At 41.7% G+C, this 23,736-nt stretch overlaps 5 protein-coding genes across 6 annotated transcripts in view; 2 read left to right on the forward strand and 3 right to left on the reverse strand.

The window, feature by feature from the left end:
- The window catches only part of tril (TLR4 interactor with leucine-rich repeats), a 116,974-nt gene that overhangs the window by 62,421 nt on the left and 30,817 nt on the right, over positions 1–23,736 (reverse strand). The window lies entirely within an intron of this gene.
- Positions 512–2,389, reverse strand: npy (neuropeptide Y). 2 transcript variants are annotated; one of them, XM_062486984.1, is made up of 4 exons: positions 2,337–2,389; positions 1,774–1,966; positions 941–1,030; positions 512–826 (listed from the first exon to the last, which is right to left on the reverse strand). In XM_062486984.1, exons 2-4 carry the CDS (start codon positions 1,959–1,961, stop codon positions 802–804), a joined length of 303 nt encoding a protein of 100 aa, XP_062342968.1. In that variant the 5' UTR covers positions 1,962–1,966; positions 2,337–2,389; the 3' UTR covers positions 512–801. The 2 variants fall into 2 exon arrangements, with proteins under 2 accessions (XP_062342968.1, XP_062342969.1); XM_062486985.1 differs by having other exon boundaries at positions 1,774–1,961; positions 2,337–2,382.
- On the reverse strand, positions 9,351–12,470 carry fam221a (family with sequence similarity 221 member A). Its single transcript, XM_062486551.1, has 8 exons — positions 12,324–12,470; positions 11,817–11,990; positions 11,426–11,616; positions 11,246–11,319; positions 11,004–11,136; positions 10,835–10,927; positions 10,308–10,396; positions 9,351–10,014 (listed from the first exon to the last, which is right to left on the reverse strand). The coding sequence occupies exons 1-8, from the start codon at positions 12,386–12,388 to the stop codon at positions 9,901–9,903; spliced, it is 933 nt and encodes a 310-aa protein (XP_062342535.1). The 5' UTR covers positions 12,389–12,470; the 3' UTR covers positions 9,351–9,900.
- Positions 15,614–16,260, forward strand: ccdc126 (coiled-coil domain containing 126). Its single transcript, XM_062446080.1, has 2 exons — positions 15,614–15,851; positions 16,016–16,260. Exons 1-2 carry the CDS (start codon positions 15,614–15,616, stop codon positions 16,258–16,260), a joined length of 483 nt encoding a protein of 160 aa, XP_062302064.1.
- tra2a (transformer 2 alpha homolog) lies at positions 17,454–23,360 on the forward strand. Its single transcript, XM_062486552.1, has 9 exons — positions 17,454–17,691; positions 19,589–19,722; positions 19,830–19,995; positions 20,936–20,995; positions 21,421–21,609; positions 21,909–22,024; positions 22,199–22,438; positions 22,547–22,617; positions 22,751–23,360. Exons 1-9 carry the CDS (start codon positions 17,656–17,658, stop codon positions 22,759–22,761), a joined length of 1,023 nt encoding a protein of 340 aa, XP_062342536.1. The 5' UTR covers positions 17,454–17,655; the 3' UTR covers positions 22,762–23,360.

The following is a 23,736-nucleotide window of genomic DNA, read 5'->3' on the forward strand; positions in this document are numbered from 1 at the left end:
TTTTTTGACGACGAATACAGGGTACAGTAGAGGGACATGCGGGATTAAACACAAATATCAAACCAAAATACATCGGAATAATAACATAAAAAAACAAAGACACCGTAAAGGGAGCAGAGCACGAGTGTACGCAGCTTTACAATCATCTGCCCATCATGATTTGTGGTCAATGTAGGCTACACTTAACCACCAGCAGAGAGCGCCCTCACCTAACATATTGGTGCAGTCACGAAACTGCACTGAGAATGACCTAGGGTCAGTGCTTGAAAAAAAAGGGGGCAGTGCTTGGTTAAATGTCCAAGTCAAATGCTGCCCTTCTGGTTTGCAAAGTATCTAAAAATCTTGTCTAAAGTATCTTGTCCAGCAAATTGAAAGACACCTCGCTTTCACATGTTCGTGCAACTCTATACAATGTTGTCATAGTCATGCGCCAATCCTATTTTGTCTAGCCTATATAAGTCTCAGTTCAGTCAGATTCACCAGAATAAAAAAACGGATTAGTTGTTATGCTCCCTTTAGATAATGAATCTTTAATAGCACAGTTTTACAATACAATCAATATGACTCTCTCTTGAGATGACTATACACGGATAACAATCTTAAATAAACTATGTACATTTCAATGAGTCATCTTAACATAGAGGTTGGGGGAGTACAAAGGAGTGGGTACACGTATACTCAAACCATTAAAGACACGGGGGGGGGGGGGGGGGTAGTTAAGGGTTAGAGGACTCGGAGATGACGTTGTTGAGGTCTTACTACCATCAGGGCAATAAGGTCAGGTGGGTCAGGATGTTGACATCACCAGTTCGACGGATCATTGTATCTGGTTAGATGGGAAACAGGAAGATGCTGTGACTAGAGATAGGCTATTTATCAGTGGAAGACAGCATACAGGCTATGCACCCACTGAAAGAGGCCAATGAACACACACACACACCTGGATTGTGGGAGGGTATCCGTGCTGTCCTTCATCAGCAATTCTGAGATCAGTGTGTCCAGCGTGTCAGGACTGGATCTCTTGCCATACCTGAGAATAACAGGGAGGGAGCGTGGGTGAGAGACCCTTGAAGACAAACCTCAGAAAATTAAATGCGCATGCAGAATACGGCGAAAGACCTGAGGTAAAATACTGGTGCTCCTGTTTTACATTATGCTTTTCTTCGTACGTTCTACTTAAGCGTGCCTATTTTTAAGGCCGTGTCCTAAGGTTTTGGCAGTCAACATCTCCAAGTCAACAAAATCAATTATTGAAGATAAACGCCAGCTAAATGCACTTGCCGCTGATTTCTCGGTTGGTTTTCTAAAGAGCGTGAGCAAGCGCGGGGAGAATAATGAAATCTGTGAAGCGCGGTGTGGGACTTTGTTAATGAGCATCTACGGGATGTTCCACTGGGATTAACCCTGCATTTAAAATGGCCAAGCATTCAAACATTTGATCTGTTTGGAGTTGTACGAATCATTTAGCCAACCAACACAAACAGATAATTCATTTAAGCACCGTGTAAACTTATAATATCTTAATTAAGCAATAGGAATCTCTATTTAGCCTATATAATAAATGCAAAAAGTAGATTCAGTAGGAATTTTATGGACGCAGTAGGAATTTTATGGACGCGGCAGTAGCCAAAGTTTTGGTCCAGTGTTTTGGTCAACATTTTCCTACAAAATAGCCTATAAGATGGAACACAATATGGTTCATCAAGACGTTTCTATTTTCCCGATCCGTCGTGGGGTTTCCGTTCCAAAGTACATCCATAGGCTACCATTTACCTCTGTCGTGTAATGAGGTTAATGTAATGTCTAAGGGCGGAGTAATATTTGGCAAGTTCGTCCGCTGGTGCATCCTCTCCCGGGTTTTCAGGTTTGACTGGGTACCCATCAGTCAACGTCCCGATGCATAGGAGAGCCCACATGATTAACGCCAGAGCACCCAGCCAGGTTCCAAAATTGTGCTGCATCTTCACTACTACAGAAATAAGACAGAAAAAACTACTTACATTACTTCCATCTCACGTTTATTCTAAACATCAACTTTTTCGAACCTTGAAACAGGAGATTTAAAGGCAGTCCATGGCACACAAAGACAGAACAAGTAATGTCTTCAGTGCAATTTAATTGTATTAAAATAACAATTAATATATTATATTAATGCTACTAGCTTAGTTTAAGTTAAATGTTTTTCTGATCTCAATTGGCAACCACACATAAATATGTATTTAGTTGTAAAGTAAGGTAGGCTATCACAACAGGTGATAGCCTACCTTAGATTATCCGAAATCTGGAAACCAAGCATCTAGCATTCATTGTAAAGTATGTTTTTAAGTGTTACTTACATTTGAGAAGGATAGTTCGACTGCTGTTCTTGGATGTTTCTTGGCTCCTGACTGTTCAATAGTGGGGTGCGATTTATATATCGGGGTCGCAGATGGAGAAGGCGTCACAGACGCGCACCATTGAGCGCAAGTCTCTTTGGCTGAGGAAGTTACGCGTCACTTGTGGAGCTGTCATCGCCCTATTTTGACGAATTTTAGACTATTGTGTATATATATAAATATATATTTTTCAGAAAATCAAATGCTGGAAATAAACAATAGTAGCTGTAATCATGAGCTATTAAAAGAGTTGTCCATTGCCATGTAACCCTCTGTTTCTCCCTCAGACATGGGTGTTTGTATGTGTATGTGTGTGTCTGTGCGTATATGAGTGTGTATTTCACAGTTAATTGGTCGTTTTTCTACCAGATGCATGAATGTTTAATAGCGCTGGCTGATAGAGTGAAACAATGGACAGTAATGACAAGTGTGGAGAAGAGAATGCGGTTTAGAAATGCGAGACAATAGTTAATCATCTTCTCTTAATGGTTACTGATGACTTTATCTACGTGTGTTGAAATAACATTCGGATGAATTTAATCAAACTTGCAATGAAAGCCCGCCTAAGGCCAAAATAGACCGTATAATCACATTCATTTGAAAGTAAAAAATGCACTGGATGCGTTTGAGATTTGATGAATCAATCGCAGCACTAATCGGGTCCAATAGGCTATTGATATAGTAAAGATCACTTAGGCCACTCAAAATACCTAAAGTTTAGTGTGATATGTAGATGTCACCCAAATATCCACCCAGGATATATATTCACTCAGGGCATCAAGATAACCAATACAGGCAAACCTTTAAATATCTCCTTCAAAATTACTGAATAGGAATTTTCTTTGACGTACCAAGCACTTCATTCAAAATCTATTCATGATACCTTCGTCTCTCACTCTTTGAGAGCTGGTGAATAATCTCTGGAATCGTTATTCAGCTGTCTTGTAACGTTTTCAGCCAAGATGTTTTAAAGTGCTTGTATGAAGTGAGATTGCAGGGACGGATGTGGCAAAGCAGCTCCCACTACAGTAAGTGGAGCAAGAAGTGTGACCGGATTCCTCCACCTATTCATATTTCTGTTTTCCCTGTCATTCTGAGGTTTGCGGGGTGTTGTTAGTTTAATTTGTGATAATATATAGTATTTATAATTGGCCTTTACTTTAGTGCAGTGGCAGGAGTTAGTTGTATGAGGGTACAAGTAAACTGGATCACGACACAGAGTAGCACAAAGTCACATATGTTACACACTCCTCACATGGTGACACGCAGGCTACAGATGGCACCCCTGTGCCCGGAGGGAACGTGGCCAACACAATAAACAACATGCCCGTACTGAGCTGCAGTAGATGGCCTCAGGGAGGGCCGTCAGTGGCAGTCCAAGATCACAACTCTGGCTAACCTATAGGTCAGTAGGCATTAGTCTCCATCTACCCACTCCATCTTTCTGTAGATACAGTGATTCATGCAGAGAGAGGAAGATTGAGCTGTACTTTTAGAAGCTTCAGAGTGGATGGAAAGTGTTTCTCAAGATGTAATAAAACAAATAAAAGATAAACATTCTCATTATCTATCATACAAGAAAACAAACCATGCTGTCTGTTTACTCAGTGCTATACAGTTGTGCAGTATCTGGTATCCTGATACTTCATACAGTAAGCCTTTCACCAATGATTACATGTTCATAGAGAAATCTGAAATCCCTTTCCTTAATGCCAGAATTAAAGTATTGTGTATTAGCCAGCTCAAGCTGGTTGTAATGCAAATGTTATTCCCCTTGGCGCTCGACCTCTCATTTTTGAAAGCTTGTATCCTCACTTCAAGATGTATTGTTGAAGTGAATGACACGTTATTGATTGCACTACATTTCTTAGAAGAGTTGAAATGGCTTTTATGTAACTGTGCATTCGGCGAGTTGTTCCTATTTGGTCCCTGCAAATGTAACAAGAAAAGGCTGCGACTGTCTGGCAGTCGCTCTCTATCTCCTCTTTTCTTGTGTCTTTAAATGCTTACTAGGGGAAAAAAAGCTCAACATATCCAGTTGCCTAAAGCATATATTTAATACAAATGGCATTTAAATTACTGCTTTTAACCATACTGTTGTCTTTATCTGACATGATGTACAAGCTAAACACATTGTATTTCATGCTGTTGTTCAAGCTGATAAGACAAATGTTGGTGTTTTAAGTTTAGATAGTAGCTCAACGCATCTGCATAGAAAACAACCCCAGTACCACCATCATTGTTACCTCTCCACCAGTACAGGCAGTCTAACCAAAAGAAGACAAAACCAATACCTCAATAAAATCAAGTAATCAATGTCACAAAAAGGTTTCACCTTTTCACCTTCCCAAACCCCCAAAATGTAAGTAATGTTCTATATCTAAACCTAACACTTTATATATTAAAATGGATCATTGAAGGTAACATTAAGGTTTGGTGCTGGTTTTCCATGTAATTTTGCCTTTCAATGAGCAGTGCATTAAATAAGATGTGAAGGCCAATTATCAACCGAAATAGAGTTTCTGTGATGACAATGTTCTAGGAGTTTAATTTATCTGTGACACAGTAAAATGTTAACTTCCCTTCAGGAAATTGCAGGAAATGTAAATCCTTATGTTCTGGTTCACATTATTATTTGTCTCCTGTTAATTAAGAGGCCGTTAGTCACTGCTGCTGTGAAGGCAAGTCAACCCATCAGTTCTTATGAATGTTGTCAGTCTATGTTGTAGACCGTCTTGTCCTCACAGGACCGTATTCATAATATATATTGGGTTACACACATCCCTCCCCAGAAAATATAAATGTGCTACGCTACGACAGGCAACCACGCACGCTGTCCGAAATGATCATAAAAAATTATATTCATAACTAAACGTAAAAAAAGAAGGAAAGGACATTTCCCCAGCAGATTTCGTCCCCCCCAATGTTAACTCCATGGTTACGGCCTTGTGTCCTCACTCTGTGTCTGACTGCATGTCATTCATACAAGAAGCATCCTACTTTGACAGACTGATTTGAAGAATGACAGCAAAGTCATGTCATGTGTCCAGTGCAGTTGTGACCTCAGGTCAGCATTCACTGCCAGAACTGTAAAGAAAATGAATAACACCTCCAATAAAAGGTGTGGACCAATAAAAACACCAACAATCAATCACTGTTAAACCAATAAACTGTCAAAGTGCATATCACTATTCCAGTCACATGGACAGTGTATGATGATTGTGTGTGTGACAGTGAGGTAGTTCAGCTTGTGTGGTCACCTTTCATACAGCCCCTCAGTCAGTTTGGGTGGGTTTTGTGCGTGTGTGCATCCCAGACAGAACACTATCAACAGTCTAGCCTAGACAATCATTTATGTTTGACTTGTTTAAGTAATTTATTTCAGTTCCAACTACTTGGTTGAGCATTGCTGCCTGACATGGGATTGGGCACTTAATAAAGCATAATTTAAGCAACCCTTATTAAGATTCCATCGGAAGCATTAAAAAGCACTTTGCTATAGTTGTCCGGCAGTAGAATGTGCAGCTTTTTAAAGACATTTCTTTCTACTTCAACATTAGGGTTTGATAGTTATTATTACTAATGTTTGTGTGATGTTACGTTGAGTTCCTGCACACTCCACACCGCCCAGACACAGGCATGCACAGAGAACAGCGTTCAGTTTTAATCTAGTACTTGGTATTATTCTACTGCACACAAAACCCACTGACTCACATCTTTATCACCTTCCTTCTCTCCCTCTCTCCCTCCCTCTCTCTCTCTCCCTCTCTCTCTCCCTCTCTTTATCTCTCTCTTTCTCTCTCTCTCCCTCTCTTTCTCTCTCTCTCTTTATCTCTCTCTCCCTCTCTTTCTCTCTCTCCCTCTCTCCCTCTCTTTCTCCCTCTCTTTCTCTCTCTTTCTCCCTCTCACCCTCTCTTTCTCTCTCTCTTTCTCTCTCTCTGACTTTAAAAGAAACTCGGCCAGTTCCTGTCCCCATCTGTCTCTTGCTTGTTCCATTTCCTTCACCATTCTTCTCACGATTCAAGGGGTCTTAAGAGGGTGTTATGGGGAGAGAAAGCTTAAACGGTGATGAGGAAGAGAACGAACAGAGATAACAGCAAATCAACAGGGTCCTTATCAACAGGCTCAGACGGCTCCTTAAGAAAAGTTATGTCTCTCGACCTTTCTTCCTCTCTACTTCTGGCATCGCAGCCTTTCTTAACCTCTAAATGTTACTCCTCACTCTCTCTTGCTCACCCTTACTTTTTTTTACCCTCTTTGTAAGTCTTTGTCTATCCTCTTCAGTCAAATTGTTTGTTTTCTTTTCTGTTCTGCCAGCCTGCATCTTTCTGTCTCTCACTCACTTCTTGCTCACTTCCTCTTTTTATGTTTCATCATGAAGTATCACATCCTTTGATTTTGCCTTGAGTGTCTCACCCAATCAGGGGTCCCTCGATGACTGCAAATAGTTCACTTTGAAAAGACAATCAGAGATCAGGAAAGAGTTCCGTTCTCATTTTTGGTTTCTGCTTTCCTTTGAATCCCCTTGATTGTCTGAGTATGATGGAAAGTTTGTGTGCGTGTGTGCTAGCATGTGTGTGTGTGTGTGTGTGAAGAGTTTTAAATAGGGTTCGAAATCATCTTCGATAGCCAAGCATTGTTATCGATTTTTTCACAACTGCACGACATTGCCTTCTATTTGCTATTTGAACGCTTGGAGAATAAAGAAAATACTCCTTCCCTCATCCCTTCACTTGTCCCCCCATCCTAACATCCTTCAAAGATCCTAGTAACATAGGAGGCCATCGAAGTGGAAAACAAGCTCCATGAAATCACAGCATTTTCGATTTCCAACTATTCCAAATAGAATACAAAGACATAACAAAAGAAAAACCAAAGCTTTGATGTTGTATTGTTTGGGCTTTGATTCCAGTGGTTCTGATGTATTTTCTGCCTGTGGCATGAAAGTAAAACAAATTGATCGATCTTGTTGGGAAAAGGATACTGGTTGTTCTCTACTCCCCTCTATTTATCATACTGAGACTCAAGGAGAACAGCAGCCAAGATCCATTTAAGAAAAAAACCTCACAATTAATATTTTCAAACATATACAACCAAATCAAGTTATTCATCTTAAATATTTTAAAGATGGTTATGGCACCAACATCTTAAGATACTTACTTCCTGAGTCCTGTCTTTGATTCTTTGTCTCTCTCCTTTCTCCTATTTTAGTCAGATTAGAAAAAATGTGCTCTCCTTCAATTTAGCCGATCTGTCCTCACACTACAAGGTACTACAGTAATGAAGTGTTTGCGCACAACATAATTGCCCTCCTAATCTCTGTTCTTCTCTCATTCTCAGTGAAGCACCCTGTCAAAAAAGATGGGTGTGGTTCCCATGGCAATGCTGCAATTGAGGTAGTAATTTTCTTGATCAGATTCCCAAAGTTAATTACATTTCAGGCCAAAACTGGGTTGCTATGGTGAAGCAATTATGCACAACAAGCTAATGGTGCCAGACTATTTTCTCTGGTCTTTTCTTATAGAATGACTTTTTCTCTTATACCTGTCTGTGAGACTGATGTGGAAAGTTCTAGAACTTTACACAATTTAAAAACAATAAGACACATAGAGGCTACAAATGTCCTAATATCTGGATGCTTGGTTCTAAAAAGAGTCTCGCGTCTCTCAGTGTGTAGTACTGTGTACATGCGAGTGTTGATGCCATAGCGGCAGATATTGCCGTCATCCCACACACACTGAATGTGAAGTGTCAGCCTTCAGACAAGATCCATTCCACTGGCTTCCCTCTCCTACCCTTGGCTGGAGGGACGCAGGTGCATCCTTGCCACCTCTGCAGCCCACCTCCTGTCCCTCTCCCTTTAGACCACCTGTTCAGCACACACTCACAAGATCAAAAACGGTTCCCCAGGTGTCCGCTGTGTGACGACACAGGTGATGGGACTATGTTCACTGATGCAGTCCCTACAGCATGAGGATGATCCACTGTGACCTGACATGTGGGGAACATTTGTGTGAGAGTTTATGTTTACATCCTGTCTACTATGATTAATTTAAGAAACTTAAAAGTGTACTGCCCAAGAAAGAACATTGCATGTTCTATTCTTTTTTATTCCATTCCTGAGGATTAAAACAGTTCTCATCAACACTGATCTGCCATGAAGAATTGGATTAATCAATCCAGACAGTACACTGATCTCCATATCGAAACCTTCAGATTTTCTTTATCATCATGTAATCCGTGGTACCATATTTGGTAAACAACTTACATTTGTTGAGACGCAACACGCATATAAGATACATGCTTTCATCTTTTATGTAGCTTATCCCTTTTGAGATCAAACAAACAGGCTATATACATTTAACCACTTAACTTCTCATTATCTAGTTTACTTTGGTTTCCACAGTCCAAGTCACTGAAGCTGCTTGGTATATGGTACCAGGTTCTTCTCCTCCATAGTGTTTCATACAGATTCATTAAAAACATTGGGTAATCAGTGTTTCCCCTACCATTATATTAGGGGGGCGCCCCGCCCCCCCAATGGCGAGGGGGGCCGTTGGGGGGGCGGGGCGCCCCCCTAATATAATGGTTAATTTTGTAAAATAGCGCCAGATCACTAAATAAGTCATTTAAGGTTACCTTTTCTATAGAACAGGTCTATAGCTTGCTCTTTTAGTAAACAAACTAAATGGCCTTATGTTATTTATCTTATTTACACGACGGCATCTAATTTCTGTCTCTACATGATCGGGCGACCATGTCTCTAGATGCCCCCCCCCTCCCCCAAAGCTGTAAACCTAGGGGAAACACTGGTAATTCTAGAAGCAACTCGAAAGAAGTGAAAAAAATGAGGTAAACAAGCTAGTTCCTGTACTAAATTGTTTTAGTTGGACAACCACTTGGACAAAAGCCCCACTAGGCATTCACATGAAAAAAGGAATATGATGAATGGTTTGTGATTAATGGTAGATTAATGGAAGCCCACAATACCCCCTAGTGGACGATATGGCAGGTCACTATAAATGACTCTTCCTTCGATGTATGCTGTACCCGACCTACTACAGTTCTCAAGTGCAGCCTGCAGTTATGCCTGCTGTGTGTTCATCTTTGGCTTTTTGCTGATTGGACTAAGTCACTGATTGGCTAGAGGTTGACTGGCCTCTTCAAGTATCCCTCGGTTGTTGATTACATTGAGGTCACACATAGGCAAGGTTGTACACATAGGCAAGTCTCTGTTTGTATATGTACACTGCATGTTGTACTGGGCCAATTATTTGATGTCAAACACAATAACATGCAGAAAAGTCTATATCGCTGTTCAATAACAGGCCCAATTTGATATTAAAGTAGATCCCAATTAAATAAAATCAAGAAGTTACAAAAAGGCTAACTTTTCAAAACGAGTGAGCATTATTCAATTCAATGACAGTATTTCATTGTTGGATTATATTACACTTGGACTGTTTGAGTGGGAAACGTTCCAAGTGTCTTTGACTTGTAGCTATTTAGATAGTTGCTTGCAGGGTTATTTGGGAAGGCGCTTGTTGGGTGCAGTTGCAGGTGGTTTAGTGGACAATGATGATGTGCTACCTCTTGTTGACGAGATCTTCTCTCTGGCAGCCAGTCTCTCCGCCTTTAGCTGAAACAATGGATAATTACACTATTTATCTATGAATGATACTGCAGCTTTAGACATTACTCATGCCTTGTACATTTTAGATGCTATAAAAACACAATAAAACAGCAATAAAATCTCTTCATGTAGGAAACAGTTACAGTTTTGGCATGATTGTAAAGCTGTTGGCACTCTATCCCTCTGCCGATTCCTGCATTTGACCAACCGCAACAGTTCTGCTGTATGCCTATCTGTGCATCACTGAACAGCGGTCGATTGCTCTGCACTGCCCTCTAGTGCCACTGAACATTCCTCACCCTCTCCTGGTAGCGCCTCTCAAAGTACGCCATCTCTTCCTCCTCCTTCATCCTCAAGTTCGACAACACCTGGGTCACTGATGACTCAGCTGCACATATCAGAAAACAGTAAATGTATTTAATGTTCCTACAAAGATGTTGAAGGGTATTGTTTATTCAGTTCACTATACAGTGCCCCCTGCTAAATTGTAAGAAGAGAAATGGAGGGCACCTTACAGCCTCTGTTCTGACCTGTAGGTCCAGAGGTAGGACCATCCTATGTTCTGGCCTGTAGGTCCAGAGGTAAGACCATCCTATGTTCTGACCTGTAGGTCCAGAGGTAGGACCATCCTATGTTCTGACCTGTAGGTCCAGAGGTAAGACCATCCTATGTTCTGACCTGTAGGTCCAGAGGTAGGACCATCCTATGTTCTGACCTGTAGGTCCAGAGGTAGGACCATCCTATGTTCTGACCTGTAGGTCCAGAGGTAAGACCATCCTATGTTCTGACCTGTAGGTCCAGAGGTTGGACCATCCTATGTTCTGACCTGTAGGTTCGGAGGTTGGACCATAGGCCTTCTCAAACACATGCTGTAACGCCCCCGATGGTCCAGAGGTCAAGGTGTCGAGGGGAGGAGCACCTACACATACAGACACACATATATTTGGAACATTTCATTGGAATCCACATGGAAAACATCTGTGGTGATGTCTCACCTACACCGCTGTCATCGAGTCTCAGGTACCCCTCAGCCAAAGAGCTGAACCCAGTGAGTCCCCCCATTGCAGCATAAGGAACACACAGACCAACAGGCCGTCCTCGAGCCTCCCGTTCCTCTATTGTCTCAACCTGCAGGAGGAGACTGATGTACTAGACAGTGATGCTCAATATCAGGTTTCTATCAGGTACTGCTGAATCCTTGGTCTAGTTCAAACTGAAACTTTGACCTGAATCTCACTTGAGTCTGGTGGGCTGAGCTGGGCTCACCACACCCACAGGTGACGGTGCTCCGGAACCCAGTACAGGATGTACCTGAGAACAGGAGACAGGAAGTTCAAAATGGAAGAAAAAACCCACATGGATGAGGGTTCTTCGGTACATCTCTCCACCTATTATTGGGTATGTCAGCCAAACTCACATTTCCTACACAGGTGTTTGGAGGCTGCATTGTGATCGTGGGCAGAGTGTTTGCACCTGCAGCGGATAGGTTGCGACCCGTTCAGAGGAACGTACTCATAAGCAGCACATGGACATCGGAGGACCAGACATCGGAGGACTAGAGGCCGTTCAGAAGGAACAACCTCAAAGTCTGTCTGGTGCTGCTTGTACCTGGAGAATTGAACACAAAACAGCTGTGAATATACTCAGGTAAATAAGCCATCTAGAACCAAGCCGAGCACTTGTAATGTAATGTAATGTAAACCAAAGGTCTGTTTTCTTCCTCTTCGGGTAACAGTTAAAGTGTAGGCCTATTTATAGAATAACAACTCAAAGTTTCCCAAATGACAGCATAGTTGACTGTACTGTACCTGTGTGTGCAGAAACATGCTGTCTCTGGGCCTATGAGCTTGCAGTCTTTACCCAATGGCACTCCAAAGCTCACATACAGCCTGTTCTTGAATCTCTGAGGGAGGACCTTCTTCTTGTACTCTTCATATTCTTCTGGGGAAAATAGCCTGCCTCCATCGTACTCACCAACAATTCTTGGAGAGAAACATAGAAATGGGATACGGCTACAGTAGTGCTTAATGTGTAAAAAACAGTTTTTGCGAAACGTTGCCTACTGTAATGGTTAACTGCCATAAAATAATTCCATAATATTAGCTACAACAACGGATTACATTCAGGTGCTTAGAAACTCTGAACCTGTCTCAATACATTATTGAGTTAGCAGTCTAGGTCGTGTTATCAGCGAGCTTTGGCTAGGCTACACTCCCTGGCTAGACTATTACTGTAGTTAGCTAGTCTAGTCTACTTATTTTTTTTGAAAAGCTTAGGCTAATTTAACCCTGAAAACAGTCAACCCTTAGTCAAACCTTCTGTATTCCAGATAGTCATCTACTGCTGTTAAAGCAGTCTTATCGAGACACAGTCTTTCCATAATGAAACCCTCGTTTCAAATAGAAACTAAACAACTACTGCTACGACTAGTATCCAGTTAAAGCTACTCCCGCCGGCCAGTGTTCACGTTGCTAAGTGATGGGAGAGGAAACCCTAGCGCTTTCCCCTCCGCAATATATTATAGAATATATTATTGATGTGTATGCCTATGCTGTTATAGGCTTATCTGTTCTCATCTCCCCACTCCTCTTTCCTCTCCTTTCACTGTGTATGTGGGAAAAAAAAAAATTTGATAAACAAAAATCCACAAACATCTTTGCAAAGTGTGATGTTCTCACACTCTTCTCAAAGCGTCTTATTCATCCTTATAAGACTTGAGCGTTTCATATATGAGTGTGTGAATGTGTTTCACATGCGAGCATTTCTTATGTAGGCTATGTAAATGTTCAGTCGTGTATGCGTGTGTGAACATTTCACGTGAATGCGTTTCATGTGTCAATGCAAGCATTTCACATATGTGGATGTTAGTTTTTAGTTGTATGAATGCGTGCATGAACATTTCACATTCATGTGAATGCGTTTCGTGTCTGCGAGCATTTTACATGTGGTGGATGTGAGTTTTCAGTAGTATGAATGTGTGTGAACGTTTCATGTGAATGTGTATGTGTTTAATATGTGTTTGTGTAAGGACAGTCTGAATTATTTATTTAAACGGCCCCTCATAAGTATGCATTGCATTGCAAGGTCAGACTGGCCAGTGTTAATACGTAAAATACATTTCCCAGAAGCCACGCAGTCCGAAGGATGGTGACGCAGTACACATCATTTACTATCGACTTCTGACAGTTCGCGACTGAGTTCTTGGGGAAGGCTGTTTTTCATAAATATTCTGAGCAAAGAAAACGACAGTCTGTGCTTTTTGTTAATGTCAACCTGACAAGTTAGCATGCAATATAATTGCAGCTATTAGTAACGTTAACTTGTTTTGTAAGCAACATCTGGCAGCGGGCTAGCACTAGCATGGTGGTGTGGTGATGGTGTTTATACACTACGACCCTCATCGGTTGAGCTTTCTAGTTTTTGCACGCTTACAGCTCCATCTTATTTGGAATGAAAAACCAGTCTGACATCTGAAACACCACGGACACAAAGTAACAAAGGTACGTTTTAAGGAGGGGTTTCCCTTTAATCCAAATATGTAAAACTTTTTCAGGTGAAAGACGCGTTTTCAACGTTTGTATCACAAGAGCTATTTAACGACCGTTGGCAGCTGTCTGAAAACTTGTTAGCTCGCTCGCTAGCTACGCTAGCTCCCGACTACTGCTGAGATAGATTCGTGCTATGCTGCAAGCTAGGAACGTTAGCTAGTTGTGGTGTTCCAAGTAGTACATTTGTTATGACTATCGTTTACAAACAGGTCTCTTCTCGATCTAGTGAGGTTGAATGGTTATACATTATTTCAAACGTCTTGTTTTATCATTTCTGTGTTGTAAATGCAGGGTCAGGATTTCAACAGGCAATCTTTCCATCAGTGTTTTAGCTAAAGCAACACTGGCCAGATTACAGAGTTGGATAAATGTTTGACTATATGTTGTTTTCAATTCGTGACTAACATCTGTGGTGTGGAGATATACTGCAGGGATATCGCATCAATCTGCTATACACCCTCTTTTTTTAATTACACCAATTTGAGTCACACTCGCTCTACATATGTTGAGCTCATGCAGGTTTGTTAACAGTGGAGTTTTAGTGGGTGAGTCATTTCAATTTATGCTGCCGATTATTTATATTGCCCCTGAGTTGAACATATTGTTGGCACTCAAAGTCTTTTAGACATGCATATTCTTCTTACACTGCCAGTTCAATGTGTAACATTGACATTGCTACTTTGGTTCTCAGACACCAAAAAGACCCCCCAAAAAGTATTAAAAGAAAACTGGACAACTGTTTAGAAGAAGAGACTATATGTTGCAAGAGAGTGAGGCAACTGTTGAAAACTTTCAGGAAGCAACATCTGATCAACTGTTTTTACTCTCTTACACCACTCTTTTCCCCATCCAGTTGTTTGTCTTGTTTATTGTTCAGTAGCAGCAAAGAAGTGAGAGGTCACTTTAAGTGCGTGTGTACATAAGAGGTGGGGATGCATCCGTCTGGATTTTGTTACTCTTCTTTTCATAATTGATTTCCCTCAGTCATTGTCCCTTATCTGACCTCCATAAGATGTGCCCACACCCATAGGACTGCAGAGAAAGAACCCAATGACAGACTGATGAAAGCAATAATATATTCCTTGAGCCTCGGCATTGTACAGTTTTTATCTAGTCCAGATAACAATTGTATCATGTTATATGATTAAGGCCCAGGTTCATGCTGGTACATGAACAAACTAGCCTATGTTGTTCTACATACAACATTTTGACAATATGTATCGTAGAGTTATGGCAATATTTTTACAATATGACATCCGTTTGATCCTATTGGTTGAGTTACCACCGCGCGACCTACTCTGCACCTGTGTCATGCATGCATGCATTTATTGCATTCACAGAAATCGCGTTAACTAAATTGTATGTACAACAAATACATTTTTTGAAAATGTTTAATGTTTTGGAAATAAATCTGTTAATTGAATTTCAGTTTCATAAATCTGTTAATTGAATTTCAGTTTCATTAAACATTTTGTTCAAAATATCGTGATACGTATTGTATCGTACACCCTGTATCGTGATACGTATTGTATCGTACACCCTGTATCGTGATACGTATTGTATCGTGAGATGTGTATTGTTACACCCCTAGTAGCTTGTTGTGTGTCTGCACTAAGCAAATAAAGCATTCTAGAAGTATTTGTTTCCTGACGCCATATTTGATGATTCTTAGACTTAAACTCATCTTTTTATGGTGTACTGTGTTTGTCTCCAGGTCTTATCTGACATCCTGAATGAAGGATGTTACATAAGGGATGTGTACCTGTGGTTTGATGCCAGGCTTCCTGCTCCTTCAGCTTCTCGTGCTCCAGCCCTTACCCGTTACCCCTTAACTCTGTGTGCCGTAAAGACGTTCCCAGTTCACAAGGCTTCTCAGAACAAGGTCCAAAGCCACCTCCAGGCCAATCCAACAGACTCCCAGCTTCCCGCCTCAGACCGACTCCCTTTCCACCTCTTTACATACAACCCCAGCAAGCTTGCTCACCTCCTGCCTAAAACTTGAGTCCTTCTCCCTTCCTTCCTCACACTCCCAGACCTCCAGCCCCAGTCCCTGTACCATGCTGGGTGCACTGCTGCGGAGGAACATGTCCCAGAAGCTGAGCATGCTATTGCTGGTGTTTGGTGTGGTGTGGGGACTAATGTTGTTGCGCTACACAGTGCAGCAACCACAGCACCAGAGCAGTGCCGAGCTTAGGCAGCAGATTCTTGAGCTAAGCCGACGCTACGTCAAAGTGCTCACAGAAGAGAACCAGAATGCACCTGGTGGCCCACAGGGCACCTCTATGGCAGGATATGGTATGGGCTCAATTTAGTTGCTTTTACATTTACATTTAGTCATTTAGCAGACGCTCTTATCCAGAGCGACTTACAGTCGCTTTTCTATCTTTAACGTAATTGTTTGTTCAGTCTTGGTAACTTCCCTCCCTACTTGTCTCTTTCTGTTTCTTGCTCACCTCTAGCTGATCTGAAGAGGACCATAGCCGTGTTGCTGGATGATATTATGACACGGCTGGTTAAATTGGAGGGGAAGGTCGATCTGGTGGCGAACTCCTCCGCCACTAACACCTCCCATCCTGCAGGGGGTGCCCTTTCCTCCGCTCCTGCTGCCTTACATAAAGCCACCAAGCAGGGGACACCTGACAGTCACCTGGAAACACCACAGCTGCCTGCACATACACCTAATAGAGCCCACCAAGGGGTATAGTGCAAGAGACTACCTGCTCCTCCCTAGTAAAGTAGTTTAGGTCTATTTTTTTATGAGGAAATTTCTGCACATTTTTATATTTTCCATCATTGACTCTTTTAGGCTTCAATTCTAGCTGAGTGCTTTGGAATCTATAGTGTTTTGACAACAAATAAAATGGACAAACTGAAACTCCATCCAATAGGATTTACCTCTGACAAGACAGCCAACTACACATGAGTGGGCCTATGAATTTGCAATACTGCTTTGCCATATCAAAATTCTGAACTAATTCATGCAGTCATGGTAGATTGGAAATTGTGTCATGTAGCCTCAGTTTTCTGCAGCTCTGGTGCTTACATAAGGGGAGTCGCTTCTTAGATAATATATGTGAAGACAGCAATTAAGCTGTAGACTTAAGATAGAGATAATCCAAAGAATTATATTTGCACTCTCTGAAAGCTTGATGAATCTTATTTTTACTGAAAGATTATTTTAAGAGGACTAAATAACGTGTGGGGGTGGTTCAAATTGCTGTATGTCATTGCTATGGCTCAATTCTCAATTGATCTCTCATGACCTTACCTTAGGTTGAAGTCTGTTGATCATCCTTGCAGATTCTGAGTTTGAATATGTCTTGAGTTGAACCCAATTGGTCACTTTCACCTTTTCTGTCAAGGTTTACATCACAGATTGATTAGTAGGGTCCTATTATCCCTTGCCAAAATGTACATTATCACTTGAGTGTGGTAGTTAGTCGTTTGTACTCCAGCCTACTGGTCAGCCATTACATCAAGAAACGTTGGTTGGTAGAAGTTTATTTCATATTTTGGACACAGATTGATGCAATGTCAGGGAAGTGTATGTAAAGTCAGGCTTAAAGTCTGATTATATATACAGTACGTGGATATACATTGGAGAGGAATTTAGAAAGGCAATGTAGCTAGTGATTTGTGATGACCATTGTTTGTCTCATATGGTCGTCCGACCCCACCAACAAAAAAATAGGTATACAATAATTCTTATCACATACTGTGTCTCCGTTGGGCCCTGTAAATCTAATACACTGGTCTATCGGAACTTGTATTGTGCCTTGTCTAATGCTTTATTAACTCTCTCTGTGATTGATTCGATGCGACTTTCTGAATATTTTTGTTATTTACCCGTACCTGCGGCATGTTTTGGTTTAAGAGACAGCTTGGAATAACATCCGGTCGCAAGCGTTTGCAGATGACGTCTACAGAAATTCTGCAGCTACAACCTCTGCTTTACCTCATCCGCCATCTTCCCAGAACTACCACACTTGTCTTGGCCAGCACAAAAGAAGCCAGAGAAACAGCTGCTGCCTGCCAGCAAATATCGTTACTTCAAAGAGCCGTTGCTGTCTTGATAGTACTACCAAAATCGTAATACAAAATGAGTGACATTGAGGATGGAAACTTTGACGGACCAGTAAGTATTGATGTTGTTAGCTAATTTAGCTGCTAATGTAGCTAGCTAGCTAAATCGTCTTTCCATTTCTATCCTCCCGAGTCCTTGCTAACAAGAAACGTTAGCTAGTAGAGCTAACACGATTAGCTAGCCTATGTGTTGGTAGGTACTAAGGTAGCCTAGCCAGCTAGTGCTAGCTAGCTCTACAATAAAGAGCTAGCTAGCACTTTATTGTAGCTAGCTCTAGCTGTCTGAGATTGGCCTGTCCAGCGTCGCTAACGTGTCCATATAACATATCAACGTATGTTTCAGATGGGTACATGGGTAGCTATCTTGTTATTCGTTGGAATTAATCAATTATTACCGGGCGACACAAACGTTTAAGTAGGCTACAGTAGCACAGTGCGTAGCTAGCCTACTCGTGTGGCTTCAGCTACTAATGACATGTAAATAAGGATAGCTGGTTCACAAGTGTTTGCCTATAAATGTTAGCTAATGAACTCAATTTGCAAAAGAGCTAAATCAAAACTATACATGGCGAAACCTAATCCATACAATGGCCATTTTAAACGTTATTTATACCAGCCTGTTGGCCTGTACGTGGTACTATAATAACGTCGCTCATGCGTCCTAGCTAAACAAAAGATTGATAGCTCGCTTTCAATGAGCTTGAATGGCATAAAATGCATGCTACGTTTTATTCGATATGCTTTTATGTTAACTATATGTTTCTTGAAACGTGGATCCAATTGGGTTTTCGAATTAGCCAGCTGGTAATGTACTTCGTCTAACGTACATTTAGGCTAGAGTTACACTAACTACCATTACTACCAAATGTTACTGTGACCTACTATTAGCTACATAAAGACACATCACATTGAATGAACGATTGTATTAGTTTGGATCTCAAAAAATCAACTATCTTCTAGTTCTAACATGGGTAACGCGAGCCAGTGTAGTAGGGAGGTTATATTTCATTTTCTTTTAAACTGCTCTTCCTTTCCTGCTTCCAAAGCTCTGTCATGCTCAAACTATGTAACACATAGTGCAGCTTTATACAAAGCCACAGTAGATAAATGTTTCTCATTTGAGTAATTGTAACTTTAATTCAGTAAGTAACCCCTTTGCCAGTCAACCATTGTAATTGTTCACCTGTAGAAATAGTTAATTTCACATTATCTTTTTTTTAAACCCATGATCTTAATTATTTTGAATGTTCTTTTTTCATTAAGGTTATTGATCGTGAAGGATTTGAAGAGTTTTATCCAAGAATGTGGAAGAAACTATCCAAGATTAAAGAAGGCTAATGAAAACATTTACAGAGCAGAACATAGAAGTGGGAAGGGAGAAAAAGAACGGAAGATGGGTCAGATATAGAAGCACTTGCATTGTTATGGCTAAAAATCAGAACTGGTTTCAATTTGGGGAAGAGAGAAAAAAACCGGAATCAGAAAATGAAAAACTGAAAAAAGAAGAACGAAGAACAGTAGAATTCCTGAGAAAAGGGAGTAGCGTAAACAGAATCTGGAAGAATGAATGTATCCATAGGTTAAGTAAATGTACGGTTTATGTTCCAAACGTATCTTTATACTGCTATGCTCTCTTTCTCTGTATGTGCATGTTAACTGCAGATTGTGGCCCAGGTGGGGGACAGGAGAGACATGTTGAATAACACGGGGGGTTCTGAATGTTAAGAATGCCACCGTAGGCCATACATTAATATTTTGTTCTCTGTTTGCGTAATTTGAGCACTAACTCTTTCCTCCACAGTTTGAGCTGTTTTGATGAGGTGTTGTATGAGGACTTGTTTACATAAGTTGTGTTTGTGTTACCTGCAATATGTATGTGGGTGTGTGTGTGCGTGTTATGAACTGTGTTGCGGTGTGAGAACCTCACTGACAAGCTTCTATGCTACTAGGACTCTCGCTCCCCATCCAAATCGGACCGTGGCAGTCCAGTTCCAGTCAAGTCTGAAAGCCTGTCCCACTCGCCCAGCCTATCCCGAGCTTCCAAACACTCAGAGTCTCGATCCCGTTCACGCTCAAAGTCCAGGTTCGCTGAACACATCAGTTGCTGTTTCCAACCATACCCACGCACTCATTTATTGACATGTATCATTTTCTGCGTGCATTCATGGGCAACATCTCCACCTACTTCAGGTCTCACTCTCGGCGGCACTCCAACCGCCGGTACAGCCGTTCCGGTTCTCGCTCCCCGTCTGACCAGAAGAAGTCCCGCTCGCGCTCCTTCAGCCCTGAGTACCGCCGGAAAAAGAGCGAAAGCACCTCGCCCATGTCCAGCCGCCGCCGCAACACCGGCAGCAGAGTGAGTATGATGGGAGTCAGATGCCTGAGCGGTTAGGGAATCGGGCTAGTAATCTGAAGGTTGCCAGTTCGATTCCCAGCCGTGTCAAATGACGTTGTGTCCTTGGGCAAGGCACTTCACCCTACTTGCTTCGGGGGGGAATGTCCCTGTACTTACTGTAAGTCGCTCTGGATAGGAGCGTCTGCTAAATGTAAATATAAGTCACTCTGGATAAGAGCGTCTGCTAAATGTAAATGTAATGTAAATGTCTGGGTTTACATTACATGTATTCATTTAGCAGACGCTTTTATCCAAAGCGACTTCCAAGACAGGGCTTTACAGAAAGTGCATAGGTCAGTGATCATAAATAACGAGATAGCCACAAACATTGCGGGTTTAGGAGTTCAAAAGCCACCCTGTAGAAAAAAACTCCCCATAGACGCTAATATAAATTATATGATGAGGAATCCATGATGAGATTGCACGTTTTGAGAGACTCATACACCAACTGTTTGTCATTGATTTCATGCATTGAAAACAATCACGGTGTGTAGGGCATTTAACATTTATGTATATAATGAGTTGGCACATTGGCACCAAATACTGCTTGTGACAGTGATGAAAATGTACCTTTTTGTATCAATATCTGCACATTTTGGTAAAGTAAATCTTGTTGCATATAAACAATAGGAACATGCATGTGTCTTTCAAACGATAGGACTAGGTGTTTCCATACTTTTGACTGGCACTGTATAATGTATAGATCATTGAATGTAAGTAAATATAGTTTAATTTACAATTAGACTGGGTAGCTTGATTTTTTTTTTGTGCCATTCCCTGTGTTTTTCATACCAGCTCCCTCAAATGTAGGTAAGCCAGTTGGTGGTGATGATGATGATGATGACGTTTTTATTAACCCCTTTTATGAACCCTGCTCCCCTCCCTCTTATTACATCAACAGAGCCATGACTTCAAAAAAGAAACATTCAGTCATGATGCAAGTGATGGGGGTGAAGCCAGGGTATGTGGACCTTCTTACCTACTACAATCAAGAGAGTATCTGTGAAATCGGGCCAAACTAGGCCAGGGTCCTCTGTGCGAGGCTTTTAAGCTTTTTGAATGGAAGGAGTAAGAGGTCCTTGAGAAGTTTAGTCTCAAAACTTTATGTGCAAACATTGTAGACTAAATAGTTTCCCTGTGACGTTCTTTGAAAATCTGCGCAAGAAGGGGTTATTAAAAACTGTCATACAGTGACCCATAGAATACTATTTGAAGAATTGTATTATGAAAGGATTTAACTACTTAATGAGTGGGACAGTATTTGGAGCATTTTGTGACCAGTGTGTTAGTGACTCAGATGATCTGAAACCTTGTGGATTGTATGCATACATCTGTGTGGTAGTGCTTACAACACACGGTCGCTAACGGTGACCATAACTTCCCCAGGCTAATCCTGACCCCAACACATGCCTGGGGGTATTTGGCCTGAGCTTGTACACCACAGAGCGGGACCTCAGGGAGGTGTTCTCACGCTACGGACCGCTGGCGGGGGTCAACGTGGTGTACGATCAACGCACAGGTCGCTCCCGAGGCTTCGCTTTCGTCTACTTTGAGAGAATTGATGATTCCAAGGAGGTAATCAAGAATTTCCTCGGCCTGTGTTAGACTGTGACCATGACAATTACATTTTTGTCTTGACTAGCAAGGACAAATGTAAGTGAAACATTTTATGTCTTCATTTTGTGTGGTTACACTCTATCATCACTAGGTGTCAGTCTTTCCAAGCACTTAGAATCCAATGTCTCAACTTCATCCTTTTTAAGTAGTTGACAAGTAGTATGATGCCAAATGGAGCTAAATGGTTTTATATAGATAAGATACAGATACCGGATCATTTTATTTAGTTATGACTGATTTTGAACTCTGCCCTGAAGGCAATGGAGCGTGCCAATGGAATGGAGCTGGATGGGAGGCGCATCAGAGTGGACTATTCCATTACCAAACGCGCCCATACCCCTACGCCAGGCATTTACATGGGACGACCTACATAGTAAGACCAGCCAGATTAATGCTGTAGATGTTTGCATGTATCCAATCGGCAAAAGGTTCAACAACCTTTTGATAGAAAAATGGGGGGGTGGGTAGAAAAATGCACTTTTGGCATGATTTATATGCCCCTAGAAATAGTTAGTTGTTGACCAACATTTTTATACCGTGTCTTCAGTAATGGAGGTGGTGGTGGTGGAGGTGGCGGGAGCAGCGGTAGCAGCAGTGGAGGCAGAAGGGGGGGTCGGGACTACGACCGCGGCAACGACCGTGGCTACGACCGTGGCAACGACCGCGGCTACGACCGTGGCAACGACCGCGGCTACGACCGCGGCAACGACCGCGGCTACGACCGCGGCTACGACCGTGGCTACGACCGCGGCTACGACCGATATGATGATTACGATACCAAATACAGGTGAGTTGAACGTTTAGCCGGGACGCCCAATCTCTGTTATTCATGAACAAGTCTGTGGATGAGGAAATCTAAAGGGTGACTCTTACGCCTGTCGCTCTCTCTCACCAGTCGCAGGCGCTCTCCTTCACCATACTACAGCCGATACAGGTCTCGCTCTAGGTCCCGGTCCTATAGCCCAAGTAAGTACACACACTTGCACTGAGCTCTCATCCTTCCCACCGAGCTCTCATCCTTTCCACCCACTACAGTGTCATTCTTCGTGGCCAGTCGTATAGACATGAAGCTTTACTGCAAGTTCTTATTTTCTTGTAGGACGATACTGAGAAGCTCATATCAACATCTCGTAATTTCTTCATGGAAGTTGGATCGTAGGGGACCATCTCTCGAGGCGGGAGAGGGGACACAGTCAAGCTAACACAAGTGTATATCAACGATATTCTGAACTCTTCTATGACTTGTGTAAAATATGACTTAAGAGGGAGTCATTTGTTTATGTGCTGTAGATGTCTTAATTTCTAAATATTTGGATGCATCCATGTGTGGATTGAACTGCCAGGCCCTGTTCTAAAACATAAATGCTCCCTTCTGCTGATCTTTGCTTTGGCTGACCCTACTGATTTATTTTTTTCATCGATCTGTTATTGACTGGCCAGGTGAGGGTGTGTAGGTCACCTACCTCCACCACCAACCCAGCATAAGTGATTCTGTAGAAGATGCATCTCAGTGTGATTTTGTGGATTTTTTTTTGGGGGGGGGGGGGGTTGCGATTAAAACAGTAGGCCTATAGTTGATATGAAATGGTATTTGGGTCTTCATTCAACGAACCCTTGAGTCTTGGGAGTATAATTTGAATACTTCCAGAGAATTTTTTTTATGTATTTTCTGTTGTTTTTTTGACAATAAAAAGAAAATCTCCGATGTGTATTGTTTATTTGTTTTTAGAAATGGATTGCGCTCTTGAGATACACTTACTACATTTTGACTGAGCAGTGCCTTTTAACACAATACTATGTCAACCTTTATCTGCAGCAGACCTTCCACTGTCTCCATTTAATCCCAGCATTCCTATTTCCAGATAACTCACTAACAATGCATTCACCGGGATGGGTGTGATGTGATCAAATTCACATGCCAGATGGTTCTACAGATTCCTTAGGAACCGTTAACGACAAGGGACAAGGGTTAACGCGTGGTCTATCAGCAGAGCATTCTATAGTCACATGCTTTCTGTTCATAGTCTACTAATCTGACTTGATACAAATACCATCCTGGAAGAGGAATGAGCTGAACATTTTGAG

The sequence above is a fragment of the Osmerus eperlanus genome, chromosome 20 (assembly GCF_963692335.1).
Source record: "Osmerus eperlanus chromosome 20, fOsmEpe2.1, whole genome shotgun sequence".
NCBI lineage: Eukaryota > Metazoa > Chordata > Actinopteri > Osmeriformes > Osmeridae > Osmerus > Osmerus eperlanus.

What these genes read in the sequence shown, in the direction of transcription:
- npy (XM_062486984.1), bottom strand. Translation starts at nt 1,961, where the DNA reads ATGCAGCACAATTTTGGAACCTGGCTGGGTGCTCTGGCGTTAATCATG. An exon ending in AACCTCATTACACGACAGAG is followed by an intron (nt 1,031 to 1,773) that starts GTAAATGGTAGC and finishes TGTTATTCTCAG; the next exon opens with GTATGGCAAGAGATCCAGTC. An exon ending in GATACCCTCCCACAATCCAG is followed by an intron (nt 827 to 940) that starts GTGTGTGTGTGT and finishes CCATCTAACCAG; the next exon opens with ATACAATGATCCGTCGAACT.
- fam221a (XM_062486551.1), bottom strand. Translation starts at nt 12,388, where the DNA reads ATGGAAAGACTGTGTCTCGATAAGACTGCTTTAACAGCAGTAGATGAC. An exon ending in GACTATCTGGAATACAGAAG is followed by an intron (nt 11,991 to 12,323) that starts GTTTGACTAAGG and finishes TTTCTCTCCAAG; the next exon opens with AATTGTTGGTGAGTACGATG. An exon ending in CAAACACCTGTGTAGGAAAT is followed by an intron (nt 11,320 to 11,425) that starts GTGAGTTTGGCT and finishes TCCTGTTCTCAG; the next exon opens with GTACATCCTGTACTGGGTTC.
- ccdc126 (XM_062446080.1), top strand. Translation starts at nt 15,614, where the DNA reads ATGCTGGGTGCACTGCTGCGGAGGAACATGTCCCAGAAGCTGAGCATG. An exon ending in CACCTCTATGGCAGGATATG is followed by an intron (nt 15,852 to 16,015) that starts GTATGGGCTCAA and finishes GCTCACCTCTAG; the next exon opens with CTGATCTGAAGAGGACCATA.
- tra2a (XM_062486552.1), top strand. Translation starts at nt 17,656, where the DNA reads ATGAGTGACATTGAGGATGGAAACTTTGACGGACCA. An exon ending in GTGATGGGGGTGAAGCCAGG is followed by an intron (nt 20,996 to 21,420) that starts GTATGTGGACCT and finishes TAACTTCCCCAG; the next exon opens with GCTAATCCTGACCCCAACAC. An exon ending in TACATGGGACGACCTACATA is followed by an intron (nt 22,025 to 22,198) that starts GTAAGACCAGCC and finishes CCGTGTCTTCAG; the next exon opens with TAATGGAGGTGGTGGTGGTG.